A 21,123-nucleotide genomic window follows, 5' to 3' on the forward strand; every position below is an offset into this window, starting at 1 on the left:
TGTTTCTGGTACCGTTAATTCATCCTTTAGAAAAATCATGCTCCCTAACTCACAAGAATACCCCAAGAGAAGTCATGTAATTGTTTTCAACTTCAGAGAGTAGCTAAGTATGCAGATTTCTTATTTGCTACGATCTGAGGCTAGTAATATATCCTGGATAGCTATCAAGTGCCCAGAAAGAAAGAAATACAATAAATTTGATGCATCTCTTTTCTCCCAATATGCCCTTTCTAGGTCATTTCCACAGGAGAAGTGCCGAAGTCAGAAGAGAAGCTGACCTAAAATTTTACTATCATGAGCAAAACTCTTTGCATAGATTTTTACATAGCTGCTGCATTTGCCTTAATCCCTTTCCTGAAAAGCCTTGTTACCAAGGCCTTATTCTGGGGGTGCTTTCAGTAACCTTTCTGACACAGGTTTAATGCTGATTAGTCCCCAAACAATTCTAGGGCAGGGATCCCTGCCAGGATAAAGAATGAACAAAATTGGTTTTCACACAGGCCAGCTGCAATTGCTGCAGCTAGAGTCTGTCAAATGAGGACCGTTTTCTTGTTTACCAAGATGAGGTTAAATTAGCACAGCATGAAGCAAAAAGGATTTAAAAAAAAAAAAAACTAGCTATATTAGTCAAGTATTACACATTGAGTGAAATTCAGATAGTTTTAATCAGTTTGAGATGAGAAGGTAATATATGATACTAATATATGATATATACTACTAATATATGATACTTTAAATCATATATTGATTAAAAGTCACTTGAAAGATTTGGTTGCTAATAATCCTAGTAAAAATGATGTATTTGAATAGTTCTTAAAAGCTTATATATTGCATTTGAGAAATGTCACTTAGCCTATATGTTTTGAGTCTGTGCTCATGCTTAGCCCTGCACCTGGCATAAAGGTGAAGAGGTAGACATTTAATAGAGGACACTGTCTTTGAGTTTCTGGAGACTTTAATTCAAACCACAGCAACATCCATATCCTCTTAACGTAAAATAAGGAAGGCTGCATAATCTCTTAAAGATTATTCAAGCCTAATATTTTATGAATTATAATGATGAAACACTATTAAAAGGTTTGAATGGGAGTATCATGAGATTTATATTTGGAAAGTTTTCTTAGCTGTATTATGGAGTAGGGGTTAGTGGAGAGCAAGCCTGAAGATCAAGAGATCACATTGATTGATTGATTATAGTGGGGATTGAACCCTGGGGCACTCTACCACTGAAATATACTCTAACCCCTTTTTTCTTTCTTTCTTTTTTTTTTTTTTTTTTGAGACAAGTCTCATTAAGTTTCCCAGGCTGCCCTTAAACTTGCCATCCTCCTGGATCGAATCCCTAAGTCACTGGAATTTTAGGCATGAACTCCCATTCCCATCTCAATGATGACATTTATAACAATTCAGAAGAGAGATGACATAAATTGGATTAACGTAGTAGCACTAGGGGTAGAAAGAGTTGGATAGTTTTTTTTAATTGGAGGTTAAATAAGATTAAATGGTTAAATTTAGATGTAGGGCAATAGAAAGAGAATTATATTAATAACTATAGAGTTCTTTAAACTCCTAATCAATACTTAACAATAGATTTGTGAAACTCAGGGTTTTTTTCAGTGACAGATACAAGAAGATGCAGAACTCTTTATTTATTCTTTTTAGATATACGTGACAGTAGAGTGTATTTTGACATATTATACATACATGGAATGTAACTTATTCTAATTAGTATCCCAGTGGTTGTACATGATGTAGAGTTCCATTGGTGGTGTACTCATATATGAATATATGAAAATGTGGCCAGCTCAATTCTACTGTCTTTCCTGTTCCCATCCTCTCTCCCTTCCTTTCATTTCCCTCTGTTTAATTCATGAACTTCTATTATTCCCCAACCCCTTATTGTTTGTTAGCATCCACATATCAGAGAGAACATCCAGCCTTTGGTTTTTTTAGGATTGGCTTATTTCACTTTACATGGTAGTCTCCAGTTCTATTCATTTACTGGCAAATACCATAATTTGTTTCTTCTTTATGGCTGAGTAATATTCCATTGTGTACATATATCACATTTTCTTTCTCCATTCATCTGTTGAAGGGTACCTGAGTTGGTTCCATAGCTTAGCTATTGTGAATTGAGCTCCTATAAACATTAATGTGGCTGCATCACTTTAATATTTTAAGTCCTTTGGGTATATGCCAAGGAGTGGGATTACTGGGTCAAATGGTAGTTCCATTCTACGTTTTCTGAGGAATCTCCATACTGCTTTCCAGAGTGCTTGCACCAATTTGCAGTCCCATTAGCAATGTATGAGTGAACCTTTTCCCCCACATCCTTGCCAACATTTATCGTTACTTGATCATTGCCATTCTGACTAGAGTGAGATGACATCACAATGTAGTTTTAATTTGCACTTCTCTAATTGCTAGAGATGTTGAACATTTTTCATTTTGGTTGAGCATTCATATTTCTTCTGCAAAGTGTTCAGTTCCTTTGCTCTTTTATTGATTGAGTTATTTGTTGTTATTGTTGTTTTTGGTGTTAAGTTTTATGAGTTCTTTATACATCCTGGAGACTAGTGCTCTATCTGAGGTGCAGATGGCAAAGATTTTTCTCCCATTCTGTAGACTCTCTCTTCACATTATTGATTATTTCTTTTACTGTGAAAAAGCTTCTTTGTTTGAAAACATTTCATTTATTGGTTTTTGATTTTACTTCTTGGGCCTTAGGAGTTTTGCAAGGAAGTCAGTTCCTAAGCTGACATGATGGAGTGTTGGGCCTACGTTTTCTTCTAGTAGGTGCAGGGTCTCTGGTCTCATGCCTAGTTCCTTGATCCACTTTAATTTCAGTTTTGTGCAGAGTCAGAGATAGCAGTTCAACTTCATTCTGCTACATATGGATTTCTACTTTTCCTGGCACCATTTATTGAGGAGGCTATCTTTTCTCTAATGTATACTTATGGTCCCCTTGTCTAGTATGAGATAACTATTATTTATGTGAGTTTCTGCAGAACTAACTCTTAAGTCAGGAATTCCATTAGGCATGCTTGCTGTTATGCTTATTTACTGGGAAAAGTGAGCATTTTCATAAAATTTGGGAAAGTATTTAAGAAATAATCTTTATAATATTATACTGTTTTTATGATATAACTTCAATTATTGTCATTTTCCTTTTAGAAAACACAGAAAGAGTAAGCTTACCCCCAGTCACATATGGCTTAGTCATAATATATTTATGCTCTGGAAACCCAACAACTAAGAATCATTCTCCACATGATGAGAATATTCAGCCATCTTTATTATAGAGAACACTTTATATGGTAGAAGGGATTTCTTTCATTCTAGTTTATTTCCCCCTTGCAACAGAAGGAAGGGACAAGAGTATCTCAGGTTTTGACTTTGGTGAATATCATTATATCACTTGGTTTCATTAATTGACACAAGTAATAGAGGAAGAAGAGATAGTCCAGGAGATATATAAAGGGTTCATTTTAGGATACTTTGAGGGTTTTTTTTTTTTGTATTTGTAGATGGACAGGATGCCTTTATTTTATTTATTTTTATGTGATGCTAAGGATCGAACCCATTGCCTCACACATGCCAGGCAAGCGCTCTGCCACTGAGCTACAGCCCCAGCCTTACTTTGAGGTTTATTAGTTTGTGGTAGTGTGGTTTCCAATAGGCACTTGGAAGTACTGACCTGGAGAGAAGAATGACATATGTACGTGTGTGTGTGTTTGTGTGCATGCGTGTATAGATTAGAAAGTCATTAATGTGGGTGTAGCATAAGCTGGTGGAGTGTATAGAGTAAGAAAACATGAGCAGTGGAATACAAATACATGGGGAGGAATAGAAGAGGAGAAACTATGGAGGTGACTGATAAACAAGTTCCTTTAATAACTGCCCAGTTTTTAAAAGTTGTCAGAGAAAAGAACACTTGGGTAAGGGCAGCTGAACTTTGTAACTACAAATCTTGACTTCCACTTGGGGATCTCACCAATCTGCTGCTACCACCATGCTGGATTTGGGTAGTATAGCTCCTTCTTTACTACGCTAACCTATCTTAATTCTTATAACCAAGCATAGTAAGACTTTGCAAAAAACCCATAATGATAATAGAAAGAAATCATAAATGGAAAGGAACATAATTTTAAAAATATTTATATGACTGCTTTTATTGCTCCAAGAATCACCTGGTCTTTTTAGGCCCTTTGCAGAGTTCATTCTTTCTCAGATACAGAATTGCCATTTCACTGAAGCTAAGATGTATCCCTGCATGGGAGGTTCTTTCGCTCACCAGTAAGGAAAGTCATTAAGTATATCTAGTTTGCTTGTGGTCTAGGCATAATGGAATGAGATCCAAAGAGAAGAAAGAGTTCCTTCTTCATACCTGTCTAAGCTCCATCTTTCATTTTTTCATGTCATCTGATATCTTCCTTCTTCAGGGGAAATAATACCTTTTTTATTTTTTTATTTTGAGACATGGTCTAGTTAAGTTGCAGAGCCTGACCTTGAACTTGGGATCCTCCTGCCTTAGCCTCCCAAGTCAGTGGGATTACAGGCATGCATCACTGAGCCTGGCTGGATCCTAGCTCATCAGCTTTATATTACAATATCAATTTTCAGGAAACACAGAAGAGAAAGAGGCATATTAAGCTATAGCATGAGATACAGTCAACAAAGTCTAAACTGTGGAAACTCTAATCAAGTTTTTCAACAAATAAGCCTCCTGTGGGAGGGGAAGGTAGGAAAGAAACCCTATGATTAAAAGAGACTTAAAAGCATATCAACACTATGGGGGTTGTGGCAGCACCACATAAAAATAAATAAATAGAATAAAGGTATTGTGTCCAACTACCACTAATTTTTTTTAAAAAAGCATATCAGCACTAAGAAACATAAAACTATTAATAAGTACAAGAATAAAAACATACATTTTATATTTTTAGTAAAGAGATAAGCAGGTGAGAGGTGGGAGGAAGGAATAAAGGATTTAGGTCCCTCTCATTGTTTTTTTTTCAAACATTTCTTTCCAGGTAGCCCCACTATAGAAGACAAAGTGAACCTTGATAGCTCCTAGGGGCCTTCCATGTGAACTTGAATTTTGCATTGTAGACCACATTATAAAATTGATATTCTTTGCTGTTTAAATAATATTCTAATACCAAAGTTTTCTTATATAATTGGTGTTGGAGAATAATGAATCATGTTTACTCTGTGAATTTGGTACTCTAATTTGAAAAACATGGTGATGTAATACCTTACATAAATCTTATTATACTGAATATTAATATTTGCTTTCTCATTGTCTTCTCTATTACATGCTGAGTTTCTTGAATTCAGAGACTGGATCTTATTTTTCTCTGTACTATTGAAGGCAGTTTTACATCTGGTGTTCAGTGACATTTATTGCTTATTTGCTCAATGAAATTAAATCAGTGAATATTTTGTTAAAGAAAAAAAAGCATATCAGCAATTCATAAAATATGGACTTAATTTGAATCCTGATGTGTGCTGGCACATTCCTATAATCCCAGGAGGCTGAGACAAGAGGAGTGCTAATTCAAAAGTGAATGTAAAAGTAAGGCAGTAGGGCTGGGGTTGTGGCTCCGTGGTAGAGCGTTCATCTGGCATGTATGAGGCACTGAGTTCGATCCTCAGCACCACATGATAAATAAATGAATAAATAGATAGATACATAGGTAGATAAAAGTATTTTTAAAAAAGGTGAGGCGGTAAGCAACTCAGTGAGACCCTGTCTCAAAATAAAATACAAAATAGGGCTGGGGATGTGGTTCAGTGATTGAGTGCCCTGAGTTTAATCCCTAGTACCCTATAAAAAGGGGACATTTATAAGATAATTGAAAAATTCAATAATAATCAAATATTTTATATTAGGGAATTATTGGTTTTTTAGTGTCATAATGGTATTGTAGTTATCTTATGAAACGGAGAGGGAGTCCATATGTTTTAGAAAGACATATTGAAATGTTTACCTCCTACCAGCTGAAGATAGGCTTAAACTTATTAAACTTATCGTTAATGACCTATTTTATTTTGGTATTAGTGACTTTTAAAAGTTTTTACATGTTGAATTTGAGTATAGAAGTAGAATAGTGCAGTGAGTTCCCATGTACCCATTAAAAAATTATCAATTCATACCAAGCATGTTTCTTCTGTACTCTGCCCCTTATTATTTTAAAGCTATTTTTGAACATCTTATGGTCTTTAAAAAATTCTTCAGTATATATCTGTAAAAGATTAGACCTCTATATTGACATTACCCTGAGGCAGTTATCACAACTAAAAATATTAAGTAATTCTTTAATATTATTAGATTGTGATTTAATATCCAGATTCTCGTTTGTCTCAAACATTTTACATCTTAAATAACCAAACATGACAATTCAATAAGTAAACCTATCTTATGTTCGTAAGCAAAGTGATTTAATGTTACACAAATGATGTATAGTTACTAATTGTGAAAAGAATTTGCACAAAGCTTTGTGAAAAATATGAAGGAAACCTTACATTTGTCAATTTGTGAAATATGATATTTTGAATGTAATGGGAGTTTTTAAAGAAAATACAAGTTATTAGAGTAGAAGCTATTGTATAAAACTATAGCTTCTATAAAGCTGCTTTTAGTTGAACAGTTTAAATTATAAAGTACATGAGAAAGAGTGTACAGGTGTAGGCAAGAAAATGGAGTAGGGTGAAACCCACAGGTAAACTTCAAAACTAACTTATCTTCTGAGTGTTTTTGAAAAAACACAGTGAAAATAGATTGTGACCCCAGGGGATAGGAAATATATGGGGTTTCCCCTTTTAAAATGTTCTCCTTTATAATAAAATTTATATTGTTGGAGATTTGAAAGATACTTCACAAAGTGCTCTTATAAAGGATTTTAAAATTTTATTTACAAACTGATGTTGCCAACTATACCTTATATTTATTTAGAAAATAAGTATTTAAAAAAGAAGTAAAAATTGGTTAACCTGTAAGGGCCTAGAAGTATTTTCTGCAGCCTAGTAGTAATCCAGCACCCAGATCCTGTTTTCTTTCTTTTTTTCTTTTTCCCCCTGTACTGGGAATTTTACCCAGGAGCATGCTACCACTGAGCTATATCTTCAGCCCTTTAAAATTTGTATTTTGAGGCAAGGTCACACTGAGTTGCCCAGGCTGACCTTGAATTTGCAATCTTCCTGCTTCCTTCGGCCTCCTGAGTTGTTGGGGTAAGGAGCGTGTGCCACCCTGCCCGGTTCCAGATGGACAAAAAACCCTTTGTTTTATTTATTTGTATGTGGTGCTGAGGATTAAACCCAGTGCCTCTTCCGTGCTAGATAAGTGCTCTACCTCTGAGTTACAACCCCAGCCCCCCAGATCCTCATTTCTAATGCCATTCTCCAGTTAGAGGAAAGAAGAAATCCTTGGAGAAATAATTGATTTCTAGAAATGGGGCAGGAAATATACAAGATGAGCTTTATACTGCCAGAAATTAAAGCCCTCAAAAAACCACACCAGGTCTAAGAGTATAGCTCACAGTCATGTGGAAGGCCCTGGGTTTTATCCCTAGCACTGGAACCCTCCCCCCACCCATGGAAAATAAAACAAAAATCACATAGCTGAGGGTTTGAATCAAATTAAAGAGTTCTCAATGACCAAAACTGGAAAAAAAAATTAAAAGCCCAAAATAAAAGAATATTGAATCATGACATAAAATATAACATAAATGTAATTATGACTCCATATTAGTGTAGATAAGTGATCAGATAATAAATTGGGAGAAGAGACAAATCTCCCTTGCAGGAGAATATTAAATAATTTTTGTAGATGCTCCACCCTCAAGGAGGTGAGACATAATTCCCCATTCTTTAAGTATGGGCTCAGTTAAGTGACTTCCTTCTGAACATTATAGTATAGCAAAGAGGAGAAAAAAAGAGAAACTTTACTGTGGAGAAACCTGACACTATCTCAGCCATTTGATCAAGTGATAACATACGGATAGAGTATACCCACAATATAATGTAATTAAAGTGGCACTTTACTTCTATGATCTTACTCTCCCAAACCTATAACCATAGTCTTATCATAAGGAAGATGTCAGACAAATTCCATTTGAGGAGCATTCTAAAAATACCTAATCAGTGCTCAGAATTGTCAGTGTCATCTAAAACAAGGAAAGTCTGAGAAACCATCACAGCCAAGAGGAACTTAGGGGAGACATGACTACTAAATGTAATGTGGTATTCTGAATAGGATTCTGGAATAGAAAAAGAGCCTTCGATAAAAACTCAGAGAATCTGGATAAAATTTAGACTTTTGTTGATAATTACATATCAATACTAGTTCATTAATTGTTATAATGTATTATATATATTGCTTATAGGAGAAATTGGTTGCAAGACATATGAGAGTTCTCTGTGTTCTTCCCAATTTTTCTGTAAAGTCACTCTATAAAAACTAAGTTTGTTTTTTTAAAAAGTTAACTATAAAGTCCAGGATTCAAAACAAAGAATTAAAAAAAAACTGATCCTGTGTTGCTGATGAATATCAGATAAATATATGTGGAATATATATAGCCTTATATTTGGAATATATAAATAGCGTATATTTGGAATAAGGCAGGTATCAGGTTTTAACTTATATCCCAATACAACTTAGTAAATAATTAGAATGTTCAAAAGAAAATGGGCTTTTGTTTTTTATTCCTTTGATTACATTTCAGTTAATGTAGTCAGGGTTTTGAAATGAATCATTTTCACAACTGCTGTGAAGATGAAATAAATACATCTTAAAAATCCTGAAGCATGTGTATAATTCAGACCTGAGCATACAGGTTCCATTCATCTTTCCATTTATTCAGTAAACATATGTGCCAGGCACAGTATTAAGTAGGTGTTAAAGCTCTAAAGAAGGATAATATATTGAAGAACTTAAAATCTAAAGGAAGAAATAGCATTTAGCAGCTTTAATGCAGTATAGTAAATAAACAGCAGTATGCATAGAAATTATGAGAACAGAATTCCAAGAACTTCACATTTCTATTTCCTTAAAAAAAAAAAAAAAAAAAAGCTGTATTAGGCTGTTTTCTATCTCCATAACAAATACAAGGCTGGGTACTTTATTCAGCTCACAATTTTGAAAGCTGAAAGTCCAAGATTGGGCAGCCCCACCTATTCAGCCTCTGGTAGATGGCTTCAAAATGGCTGCTGTAGCTTTCTCACAGCATTGTATCTAGGCTGTAAAGGTTCAAATCCCAGAAGAACAGGTGGAAATGCATGGCACTTTTAATGATCTCACCTTGGAGGCCATATAACATCACTTACACTGTATGGATGGAGTGTTTTGTTTGAGGCAGTTACATACGCCCTTCCAGGTTTAAGGGCAGAGAACATTGATTCTACCTTCTTTGGTGGAGTTTTAGAGGAACATGGGGAACAAGAAATACTGTTTTGGCCATGTTTGGAATACACAATCTGTTGTTTTATTATATCCCAAGAGCTTAGAATGGTGCCTTGGCTTGTAGAGTTTTTGTTTGTTTTAGTTCAAATCAGTTATATATAACAGTAGAAACTCTTTCATTCATTGTCACACAAATGGAGCAGAATTTTTCACTTCTCTGATTGTGCATTAAGTAGGGTCACACCATTCGTACAGTCATACATGTACTTAGGGTAATGATGTCTGTCTCTTTCCACTGTCTTTCCTACCTCTTTGCCACCTCTGCCCCACCACCCTGCCCCATTGTAGAGCTTTGTAAATGCCTGATGAATGAATGAATGAAGTGAGTTTATTAGAAGAGGAGTATAACATATGACCAGTTTGTTAGGATATTGCCTCAGTATTCTAAGCTTGACTTGAGTAGAAATGGAAAGGAAAGACTGATTTGGAGATACCTAGGAAGTACAGATTGCAAAATTTAGTGATCATTTAAATATGGAAATAAAGTAGGGGAATCTGGGTTGAGAAGGGGAGAAGTCTAGAATCTCAATCTAGCAATCTAGAATGACTTACAGTCAGTCAAAGAGACCAGCTCTGTGCTAAAGCAAATATCATAAATAAGAGCAACTGAGGAGAGGCTGAAGCAGGAGGATCTCAAGTTCAAAGCCAGCCTCTGCAACTTAGTGAGAACTTGTCTCAAAAAATAGGAAGAGCTTGGGATGAGCACTCTGGGTTCAACCCCCAGTACCACAATAATAAATACATATGTACATTGATACATAAAAGTAAATTTTTAAAAATTGTGAGCATGAATCCCTTCTTGATAAAATTATTTTTAGTGTTAAATTAATCCCTGAAAGGGCTGAATAAATAGGTGGAAATACTTAGATGATTTCATGAACTGTGACACTGTTAACAGAGCAAAAGCTTTGAGAGAAAAGATCAGCTCAGTTTTGGAAGCACTGAAATTGAGGTTTTTGGTGCTAAGCCAGCCAAGTGAGATCCTTGAACTCAAGGCTGGAGAGTATGCTCTTAAAGATTTTCTTTAGTGTTTTTCTGGTGGAGGGAGAAAGGACAACTTTGTTTTCCCTTACAAAAGAGGAAATTTTTGCTTCTTTCAGTTCATTTTTATCCTTTTTGGTTGTTCTATTTATATTCATTTTGAAATGTAATTAAAATGACCTTTTTTCCTCCACCAAAAGTGACTTGGCTTTTTCTTTTTTCTTTTTTTTGGTACTGGGCAGTGAGCCTAAGGGTGTATCCCCAACCTTTTTATATTTTTTGTTTTGAGACAGAGTCTCACTAAGTTGTTTAGGGCCAAGCTGAATTGCTAAGGCTGGCCTTGAATTTCCAATCCTCCTGTCACAGCCTCCCTGATTGCTGGGATTACAGGCATGACCTACTACACCCTGCTCTTTTTTCTTTTTTAATGTTACACAGTAGCTTTGGAAATCCTAGTCTCTTTATAGAATTGGCAAGGTCTTAGTCACATAGATCCCTTTGTATTCTTCCTAATGTATGAGGAGCATGATTTCATATGTTGGTGTGTAGTACCTTAGTACCATTAAAACCTGAATCTTAGCTATCACTGAGCATATTAGGAAAGGTCCTTGAAGATCTTTGGATAAAAGAACACACTGATGGCAGAGAAACTCTTGAGACCTTTCTTTTCTTTCTTTTTTTTAAGCAATTTTTTTTAATATTTAGTTTTTAGTTGTAGTTGGACACCATACCTTTATTTTATTTACTTTTATGCTGAGGATTGAACCCAGGGCCTCGCACGTGCCAGGTGAGTGCTCTACTGCTGAGCCACAACCCCAGCCAGAGACCTTTTTTACTTAGCAAAAATCACATGAACTGAGCCATTCTGGCTTCTAACCACTTCAGATAATCATCGGGATATTATTACTTAACATTTTATTCTTAACGGAAAGAGAATTTCCCAGTGAATCTTGTTACTGACATTTCTTAACAGTTTTTCAGCGTTAGAATAACTTAATAGACCATGAAGCAAGATGTAATGTTTCACTAACCCCCTTCCCCATCTTGTTATTCATATCTTTAATTTAAAGAACTTTGAGCCAGGCATGATTACTCAAATCTCAGTGACTTGGGAGACTGAGGCAAGAGGATTGCAAATTTGAGACCAATCTCAGCAACTTAATGAAACCCTGTCTCAAATAAAAAGTAAAAAGTGCTGGGAATGTAGCTCAGTGGTAGAGTACCACTGGGTTCAGTGTGGAGTACCAAAAAAAAAAAAAAAGAGAGAGAGAGAGAGACAAACTTTGTTGATTCTTACATACTATTTTTTTCTTCCAAAGAGGGGAAGAGGAAGAAAGCAGTATTCCATATAAGTTGATCGATACCCTGTATAACCTAAACCAGCTCATGCTTTTGACTCCTTATAAAATTTTAGAAAGAGATTTTGACAACAAAAATTAGTAATAGAAATGGAAGAAAAGGTCTACCTTTAGCTCTGAGCAGACAACTACTTCTTTGAGTTATGTAGCAGAAAAGTTTCAGTATGAATCATCTTAGAACAGCTCTGTAGGGTTGTCACTATAAATATTTTAATGGTAAGTGACTTTCTTTTGTTCCTGAAGGCAAAGTATTGTTCTCTTGGATGTTTCTTTAGCACAGAATGCATTAATTAGAAATAGGGGCAGATTGGCCTTATATTGTATGATAAAATACAACATGAGTACTAATATTAATATGGTCTCCCAGAAATATATTGAATAAATTATTCTCGTAGAACGTAGATATCTAATAATAATTATGTGTTCTTATTGTAATAGAAAAAAGTCTATATTGGATATATGAGAAAACTTTTGCTCAGAAATTATGATTGGATATAGGCTATTAGATTAGCATATTTATTCAAAATTAGAATCTTGTTTTCTAGGCTGTGCTTATTATTTGAAAATCACTTCAATATTCTTTGAATAATAAAAATGACACTTGTAATCCCAGCTACTTGGGAGGTCCAGGTAAGAGGATCACCCAAGTTCAAAGCCAGCCTGGGCAACTTAGGAGACCCTAAAAATTGTTCCAAAATAAAAAGGGTTAGGGTTGTAGCTCATAGGTAAAATGCCCCTGTGTTCAATCCCCAGTACTAATAAAATATGAAAATTTTTAAATAATAAATATAATTTACAAGTATTGTTGAATATATAGTACTAAACCTAAAAAAAATGCATACTTTCATTATATCAGGTATAATAATGACTTTTTTTTTGAGAGAGAGAGAGAAAATGAATCTTTTTTTTTTTTTTTTTTTATAGATGGACACAACACAATGCGTTTATTTTTATGTGGTACTGAGAATTGAACCCGGGTCCCACCCGTGCTAAGTGAGCGCTGTACCGCTGAGCCACAATCCCAGCCCACAATAATGACTTTTTAAAAGTTTTCTTGTTTCATATTTTATTACAAAAGGAATAATTTGATTAACATGGGCTGGAGCAAAGACTTCTTTATTCTACAGTATCAGAGAACTCTAGATCGTGGATTCATTGCTAAAGTTATTTTTGCAAGTAAATAATCTGTTGTATTCTATTCTTGATGCCAGGATGTATAGTTGCCTAACACTGCTGCCGTATATTAAAGGCATGCCTATCACACCTGACTTTGGAATATAATTTTTCAAATATACTTGTTTTTCTTGAGAATTTTTAAATAAACAAAAATATTGAGAAAATAGTTAGTTCCTTAGTTTTTAACCTAATATCCCTTTTCTCTTGGAAGATCCCATCCAGTATGCCACATTATATTCAGTCATTTTGTCTCTTGGGATTCCTCTTAACTAAACACTTTCTCAGACTTTTGTTGTTTTTGATATCTTTGACAGTTTTGATGAGTACATATCAGGTATATTATAAGTTATTTCTTTTAGAATTTGATGTTTTAGTTATGGTTAGATTGGGGTTATAGGATTATATTATTTTAAAGCTATGTTTATCCTTAGGAGAATTGACAAACTGTCTTCCAAAGTGGCTGTACCGTTTTGCATTCCCACTAACAATAAGAGAGTTTGTCGTTTCACAACCTTGTCAGCATTTGGTATTGTCAGTTTTTTGGACCTCAGCCATTCTAGGTATGCAGTGGTTGGAATACAATTTTAAAATTGACCATTTTGTCTTACTATTATTATATCTCACTATAGAAGCATTAGCTTTCTTCTCTTGATATTTCTCTTGAAATTAGTCTGGTTTTTTTAACCTTTATTTTATATATTTTTATTTTTATGTGGTGCCAGGGATCAAACCCAGTGCCTCACGCATAGGCAAGCATTCTACCACTGAGCCACAATCCCTGCCCTTGAAATTAGTCTTTGGAGAGGATGTGTGTGGTTTTTCCCCATACAAATAATTGTTACTGGTATTTAAATGTCCTTTCACTATTAGGTTAAAATTGCCTGTTCTCTTTTGCTTTCCTATCACTAATAGCTTATAAGCTACATTTCTACTGGTGTTAAGCTGTACTTTTTTGATGTTAATGTCTTGTTTAATTGTTTTTGTTTAATTTTTTATTCTCATTTTCCATTCTTCAAAGTCAGTTTTGCTTTTTTTGTTTTTCTTTGTTCATAAAGCTTTTTGTTTCTGTTACATTATGTAGTTTTGTACCAATGGCTAGAAGCAGATCGTCATAGCAAGAGCCAAGAAGCTACAAATACGACTTCAGGTAAAAATAATAGTTAAAAAAAAGGGTGGGTTACTAGAAATCTTTATTGTAATTTACCCCAAGCCCATTATAAGCATTTCCTTATTTAGTTTTGTTTGGAGAGATCATCTAAAGATATTATTTTGTATTCTGTTCTCTTGTCTGCATCTTAATTTTCATAAAGACCTCATTTGCTTCAGGCCTTGAAAAAATGTATTCACTAGTCTTTAAGCTGTCTTGGCATATATTTCCTACTTTCTTAGGAGAGAAGGCTTAATTGCATCTTAAATTTAGTTGATTATTTAGTAATACTACTCAATCTATATATAATTATGGCAAGGATATTATTAATATGTAAGCTCATTTTTTGGAGTGTTTTTGGCAAGTCAGTCGCCAAGATTGAACCCAGGCACCCTCAAGAATATTACTATTGCTACAAATTTATAATTCTTGTTTGTTTAAGTATAATTTTTAAAAGATAAACTTTAGCTTAACTGAAGGATATTTATATATAATTCCATTTCCTGGGAATCCAGATTTTCAGACCTAGTCATTTTTTCTGTTTAGTCCTAGCAGTGAATTCGAAGTTAGTTTTATAAAACATACATTCAAAATGTGAAGAGTAGGTTGTTCTTCCTAGATATTCTTCTCTGGCTGGTACTGCATCCACTCATTTCTGAATCCCTAACAGTGATATTAGAATTTCAGAAAAGTTTATTCTTTCCCTCATTTCCTTCAAAATAATATTTGCCAAGACCGCTGTATATTTAAGAATGATCTTTCCTATTGCTCCCTCTTTAATGGTGTTAAGAGGTGGTGATGGTGGTAGAGGTGGTGATGGTGGTAGAGATAGTGGTGGTGGCAGTGGTTTTATTTTCTTATACTTGAGTTACTGTTTTGTGTATTTTATGTTTTTATAATTTTGGAGGTAATCTCTTGTTGCTTTGATGATCCTCAAGAAGTTGTAGCATTAGGTAATAGAACAATTATATTGAGAATGCACTTTTATGATTTTTCTGATATATCTTCTGTCCCATTATTAACTTGATATATGAATAAAGATAACATCACTATTTTTACCAAAAACAGGCAGGAAATCATTAAAAGGTAAGTGTTGCAAGGACTTATATCCTGGATTATGTGCTCTTTCTACCACTGTTATAGTGTTTCATATTTTACTAAAATTTATGGATGATAAAATCAAGCATTTCTGGTCTGTGATGGTGGGCATAGGAAAGGGTTTCTTATGACTCTATGTTATCTCAAAATATGCTTGTTGCTGCATCAGTAGCACAGTCAGCAGCATAGTTTTTTTAGAATCAGAAGGGAATTTTTGTTTTATTTTGCTTTTTCTTAGCCCTAAAGTAAAGTAAATTTTGTGTTCACATTAAAATTTTATATCAGCTTAAGGACATCATTTACCCTGAAGTCAACAGTTCTGAACTTTGACTTTGGTTCTGAACTTTTAGCTACATTGACTGATGGATAGTTTCCCATGTCTCCATTGACTTTTTGGTATTTATATAACCTTGGATCATGGTGCAAAAATTGATGAACTCTTCTTAGGGGTTTCTGTTCTTTAACAGTTTCTCTTCTGGAGGTGAAAGCTCTCTACTCTTAGAAACTGAAGTGTGGAATGGAAAGATGTAGGGATGTAGTACTTGCCTAAATCAGAGAAATCCAAAGGAAAATTATCATTAACCAAATACTTCAATTAGAAACAGTACTTTAGGGCTGTGGTTTGGCTCAGAGTAAGAGCACTCGCCTAATATGTGTGAGGCACTGGGTTCGATCCTCAGCACCACATAAAAATAAAATGAAGATATTGTATCCACCTAAAACTAAAGTAAATAAATAAATATTTTTTAAAAAGAAACAGCACTTTAATTGCCTCTGTAAATACATTTAAATTATGTGCCCTTATTCATAAAAGCTCCTATGTATTTCATATTGCAGTCTCCAACAAGATTTTATAGTGTGACTTTTCCCTCCTTCTGTGATCTGCTAAGTTTTGCACTCAAAGGTGTTTTAATAACTATTCATATTTTTACCCAAAATGGAAATTGAGTCACAAGATGTCAGAGTATGACTTGTAATTCAGATTGCCTAGTGATATTTTTAATTATGCAAATACTGGTAAATGGCATTTATATTTTGCTATAACAGCTAGTATTTTGCACTTAATTAGAACTTTGAAAGTAGAAAAACACAGGAGACAGGAAGAAATTGCTTCAAGTTTCTAATTCCTTGATCTCAACTTTTTGACATTGGAAATTTAAGATCCATTCATCTTAAAACATTTTATGAAACTAAGGCATTTGGGAATAACAGGTCTTATGGGAATTAATTTAGTCAAGGAGATAAAGAACTGATATGACAGCTGTTATTGAATTTTTTACATAAAATATAGTCTAATCTTTGCAGAATTTTATCAGGTGATGAATTTAACTTAGAATAGTTCATTGTTTAAAAAAGGTTAATGTGTTTAATGTGTTCTGTCCACTAAATTAGATAACTCAATAATAATGTTTCTTTTTTTTTTTTTTTTTTCTTTAAACTCCCTATGGTAGTTGGGGAATCAGAACTTCACAGTTGCTAAGCAAGCATGGTACCATTGCTCTGCATCCCCAGCCCCTTTTAGCAGTGATGTTTCTAATTTTGTATTAAGGAAAAGAGTGTCCAACTGAAGCAATAGAAAAATATATAAGACTCTTAGGTTTTATATTACCTAAGAGTCTATATATAAAATCACATATATTAGAGAGGGTTTTTTGTTTGTTTGTTTGTTTTAGAAATTCAAACAAAATTGCCTCCTGTGTGCACTGTAACATTGGGTCTATCTGTGTATGAATATATAGATATAGATCATAAGAAATATGATTAGCTTAAATCAGTATGTTTCTTTAGTAAATTAAATGTTTCCATATAAGAGATTTATATTATCATATATTGAAATGAATGCAATGATTATATTATAGCAGAGATTATTTTTACACTTGATTTTTAGTATTAATTGTAAAACTACTGTTTTTAAAATTCAGATTCTGACATTTCTGCGTTTCTGTTTTTTTGATGCTGGGAATTGAACCCAAGAGCACTTAACCATTGCCCCTTTTTGTATTTTATTAGAGACAGGATCTTGCTGAGTTGCTTAAGGCCTTGCTAAGTTGCTGAGGCTGGCTTTGAACTCGAAATCCTGATGCCTCACAGATTCTAAAGTTTTAAATTCAGTTCTCTTATTAACAATTTGCCAGTTATCCACTGGGAATTTTACAACTCAGATTATTGGAAGTAGAACTCGAATCACATTTCAACATTATAAGTAAATACTCTACAAAATAAATATAAAACTATAATGTGATTTGGAAAAGGTTCTAGATATTAACCAATTATTAATTATTCGTTTTAGGTGAAAATTTTGACCAGAGTCCTTTGAGAAGAACATTCAAATCCAAAGTTCTGGCCCACTACCCTCAGAATATAGAATGGAATCCCTTTGATCAAGATGCAGTGAATATGGTATGTTCCCCCCACCTTCATTCTCTCTTCAGCCTTCCTTTTATTTTACTAAATGGCAATAATGACTATATTTTGAATGTCTATGTTATTTCATTTAATTATCGTTCATACTTTATAGATTTGGAAACTGAAGTACAGAGAAGTTACTTGCCCAGGATTCTCACATCTAACAGGTTTATACAACAGACCCCCAAAGCCCATTTTTAAGCTATGTTGTAGGTTTGTACTAATACAGAGATGCCTTGATAAACAGTGAAATTACTCTGTTTGCCTGATAGAAGAAACATGGTTTCAGTTTTTATGTTTTAAGAAATGTTGTGTGGAGGGCCTATCATTTGTCATTTTCACAGACAACATGAAGATGGAAAGGAACTTAAATACTTCGTTTAGACATGAGTATGAATTTGTTATAAAGAATGGTAATCAATATAAGTTAACCAGAGGTGATTAAAAGTTTCCTTTAGAGATTCTTAAAAATAAAGTAGGTCATAGTTTTCTGATCACTTTAGGAAGAGTCCTTCTTAGAAGCCTGGATACTATTTTGAACCTCTATCAACTCTGTGATTACATAATTCAAGAGGCCACAAACTGAGCAAATGAGACATCAGTCTTGATAGACACAGAAATGATTAATGATGAACTGAGACGCTATGATAGGTATAGTTCTTTTTGAGAATTTAAAAAGAGAACTGGAAGACATAAAAAAAAATCCCATTATGATCTGATACTTTTGGAAAAGAAAATTAATATTTAGTAGATGCCTGCTAGGTACTTCAAGGTGTGTTATTTTCACATACATGTTTACATGTACCCAGTGAATTCTTGTTCACATTTTATGGAGATTAAGTAACTTGCCCAAAGTCATGCAGTGATTTGAGGCCAACCCCTGAACATTTTTACTTTCTAGCTTACTTTTTTCCTCACTCCCCTGCTGCTTTCTCTAGAGAAAAACTATGTTTTGGTTTGCATCAGAAATGGTATGGGGTACATTTAACCCTTGGTAATATCACAGTAAAAACTTTGCAGTCTGAGGTTGCTCCAGGAAAGGGAAAGGAAAAGCATGGTGCTTTTTGTAAGAACTGATGCCTAAAGCACTTAGCACTTCAATTTTGATTCTTTACAGAGCAAAATGTATTTCCCCAAACTTATCCAATACTAAAATAACCGGAGTTGACATTTTGTTGGAAATGAATACTGTGAATGCTTAGTTTTATCTTTGATGAAAAGAGTATATAGATAGTGGGTAGAGCACAATCATTAGTTATCTTTGGGAGACTTAGAGGAACCTAACCAAGACTCTGACTAAATAGATAACAAATAGCAGTGGCAAAAATAATTTATCAGCTGCCTACACCAGCAAATTAATAGAGAGGTATTAAGGAAAAGAGTGTCCAACTGAAGCAATAGAAAAATATATAAGAATGTGAATAGAGGTTAGAACTTAATCTTCTTAATTTAGTAAGATATTTCAAAGTATAAATTATTTTGTGAGAAATCAGAATAATGTCCAAAAGTAGGCTCTTCCTACAGTATTAATCTGTAGTCATTTGAACAAAAAGCCACAGTTGGTGTATTTTCTCTTAGTCAATTAAATGAATGAATAGATGTCCATGATAGCTTTTGTTTTTGTCTGAAAAGCATTCATCTTTAAAGCAATTATCAAATTCTTTGATTGTCTTTGGTATTTTTTTTAACCTCTTGTTTCTGAGGTTGTTTTATAAAAGGAACAAACATTTTCCTCTAAAAAAATAAATGAAAAGACTGCGTTTTGATGGTTAAATACCATATGGCATTTTTTTTTTTTTTTAACTACAAATCTAAAAGGATTTGCTTGTACTCCTGGAAAATCTTCAAAAGCATCCCATTAAACCAGTTTGTGTTTGAGTCATAGATTTATTGCCCTTAATTTTGTCTTTGATTTATTAGTAAGTGCATTTGTATTAAGCTATAATTTATTCTTGCCTAAAGTTATAAAGCTTTATCTTGCCTTTAGCAAAATCCCACTCCAAGTTATTGCCTTCTGTATATTAGTCATTCCTCTTTTAAGTAACAGTGGTGATTTTCATAGAGGTCATTAATTTCACAAATAAATTAAGAATACAAAGCAATGAACTTGGTTATATAAAAAATTCCATATGTTTGAGTAGAGTGCAAATATAATACAAAATAAATATGTGACAGGTGAAATTGTTTCTAAATTAATTGCTTTTTATGTCTTGGTTGCCAGTTCAGAGATTTTTATGAAAAAATTATTTGAAGTATCGTAAAACAGAACAGTACAACCAACGTTCATATACTCAATATATAGTATTAACACATATCAACATTGACATGTTCACTTTAGCTTTACTTGTTGTTTTAAATGGAACTAAGCATTGCAGAACAGAGCCAAAATTCTTCCACTGTCTCCCACCAGTCCCATTTTCAGCTCTCTTTGAGGTAACCTGAATATTGGCATCTATGACTATTCATATAATGTTCTAGTAGATAGATCTTATTCTTAATAAGAATGCATGGTACCTAGGAATTTTTAGGAAGAAGAAATGATCACTATCTTTTTAAGCAAGTTATATGAAATATAAATATTCCATTTTATATATCTGTCCTAAACAAAATAATCTGACAAATGATGTTTTAATTAAAAGTGTAATAACTACTATAAAGTTCTTTGCAATCTATAAAGCTGTAAGTTTGCAGTTTACTTTGATCACAAAGAAGGATAGAGTAGAATGATGAGCAAAGAGTAAAAGGTAAAATGTTGGCAGAAGACGACTATTCAGATGTCCATCTTGCAACATTCAGAGCAAAAGGGGAGATACTTGTTACATACTTTTTATATACTAAACAAGTATTTAAATTTGAAATGGATAACCAAAAATGGTACTCAGGTTTGATATTATAATGAAAGTAAGGCTTTATTTTGACTCATTTAAGTTTATGCCTTACTGTAAAATCATAGGATTGGGACTAATTCAGCCATTGCTCATGGGCCCCACCTGTTTTCTTTAACTTTTTAGCTAGAATATTTCACTGGCATCTCAAGCTTAGCATGTCTAAAATTGAATTCACAGTCCTTCCCATTAATCTTGGACAGTGAATGGTACAGCCATCCACCTAGTTGCCTAAGCCAAAATCTGAAGGTTGTCCTTGAAAATTCTTTTTCTCCCTCTCCCCTATATAATTAATTATTTATCTGCTTCCTCTGTTTCCACACACCCACCTTAGCCCAAACCACCAAGATGGCTTACCTGGACTCCTATAGTCAAACTGGTCTTCTGCTCCTATCCATCCCATTCTTTTTTTTTTTTTTTTTTAAAGATAAGAAGTACTTATGCTTTTTTTTTTTAAAGAGAGAGAGAGAATATTTTAATATTTATTTTTCAGTTTTCAGTGGACACAACATCTTTATTTTATTTTTATTTGGTGCTGAGGATCGAACCCAGGGCCCCACGCATGCCAGGCGAGCACGTTACTGCTTGAGCCAAATCCCCAGCCCCATC

At 33.8% G+C, this 21,123-nt stretch overlaps 1 protein-coding gene across 3 annotated transcripts in view; it reads left to right on the forward strand.

The window, feature by feature from the left end:
• Dennd5b (DENN domain containing 5B) overlaps nucleotides 1-21,123 on the forward strand; it is a 182,820-nt gene that overhangs the window by 44,077 nt on the left and 117,620 nt on the right. For 2 of the 3 annotated variants that reach the window (XM_027934152.2, XM_071610002.1), the window contains exons 2-3: nucleotides 14,060-14,125; nucleotides 17,514-17,623. In XM_027934152.2, the coding sequence (XP_027789953.1) occupies nucleotides 14,060-14,125; nucleotides 17,514-17,623 (176 nt within the window). The remainder of the gene's footprint in view (nucleotides 1-14,059; nucleotides 14,126-17,513; nucleotides 17,624-21,123) is intronic. The other variant, XM_027934153.2, reaches the window with a different exon arrangement.

Source organism: Marmota flaviventris, chromosome 3 (assembly GCF_047511675.1).
Source record: "Marmota flaviventris isolate mMarFla1 chromosome 3, mMarFla1.hap1, whole genome shotgun sequence".
NCBI lineage: Eukaryota > Metazoa > Chordata > Mammalia > Rodentia > Sciuridae > Marmota > Marmota flaviventris.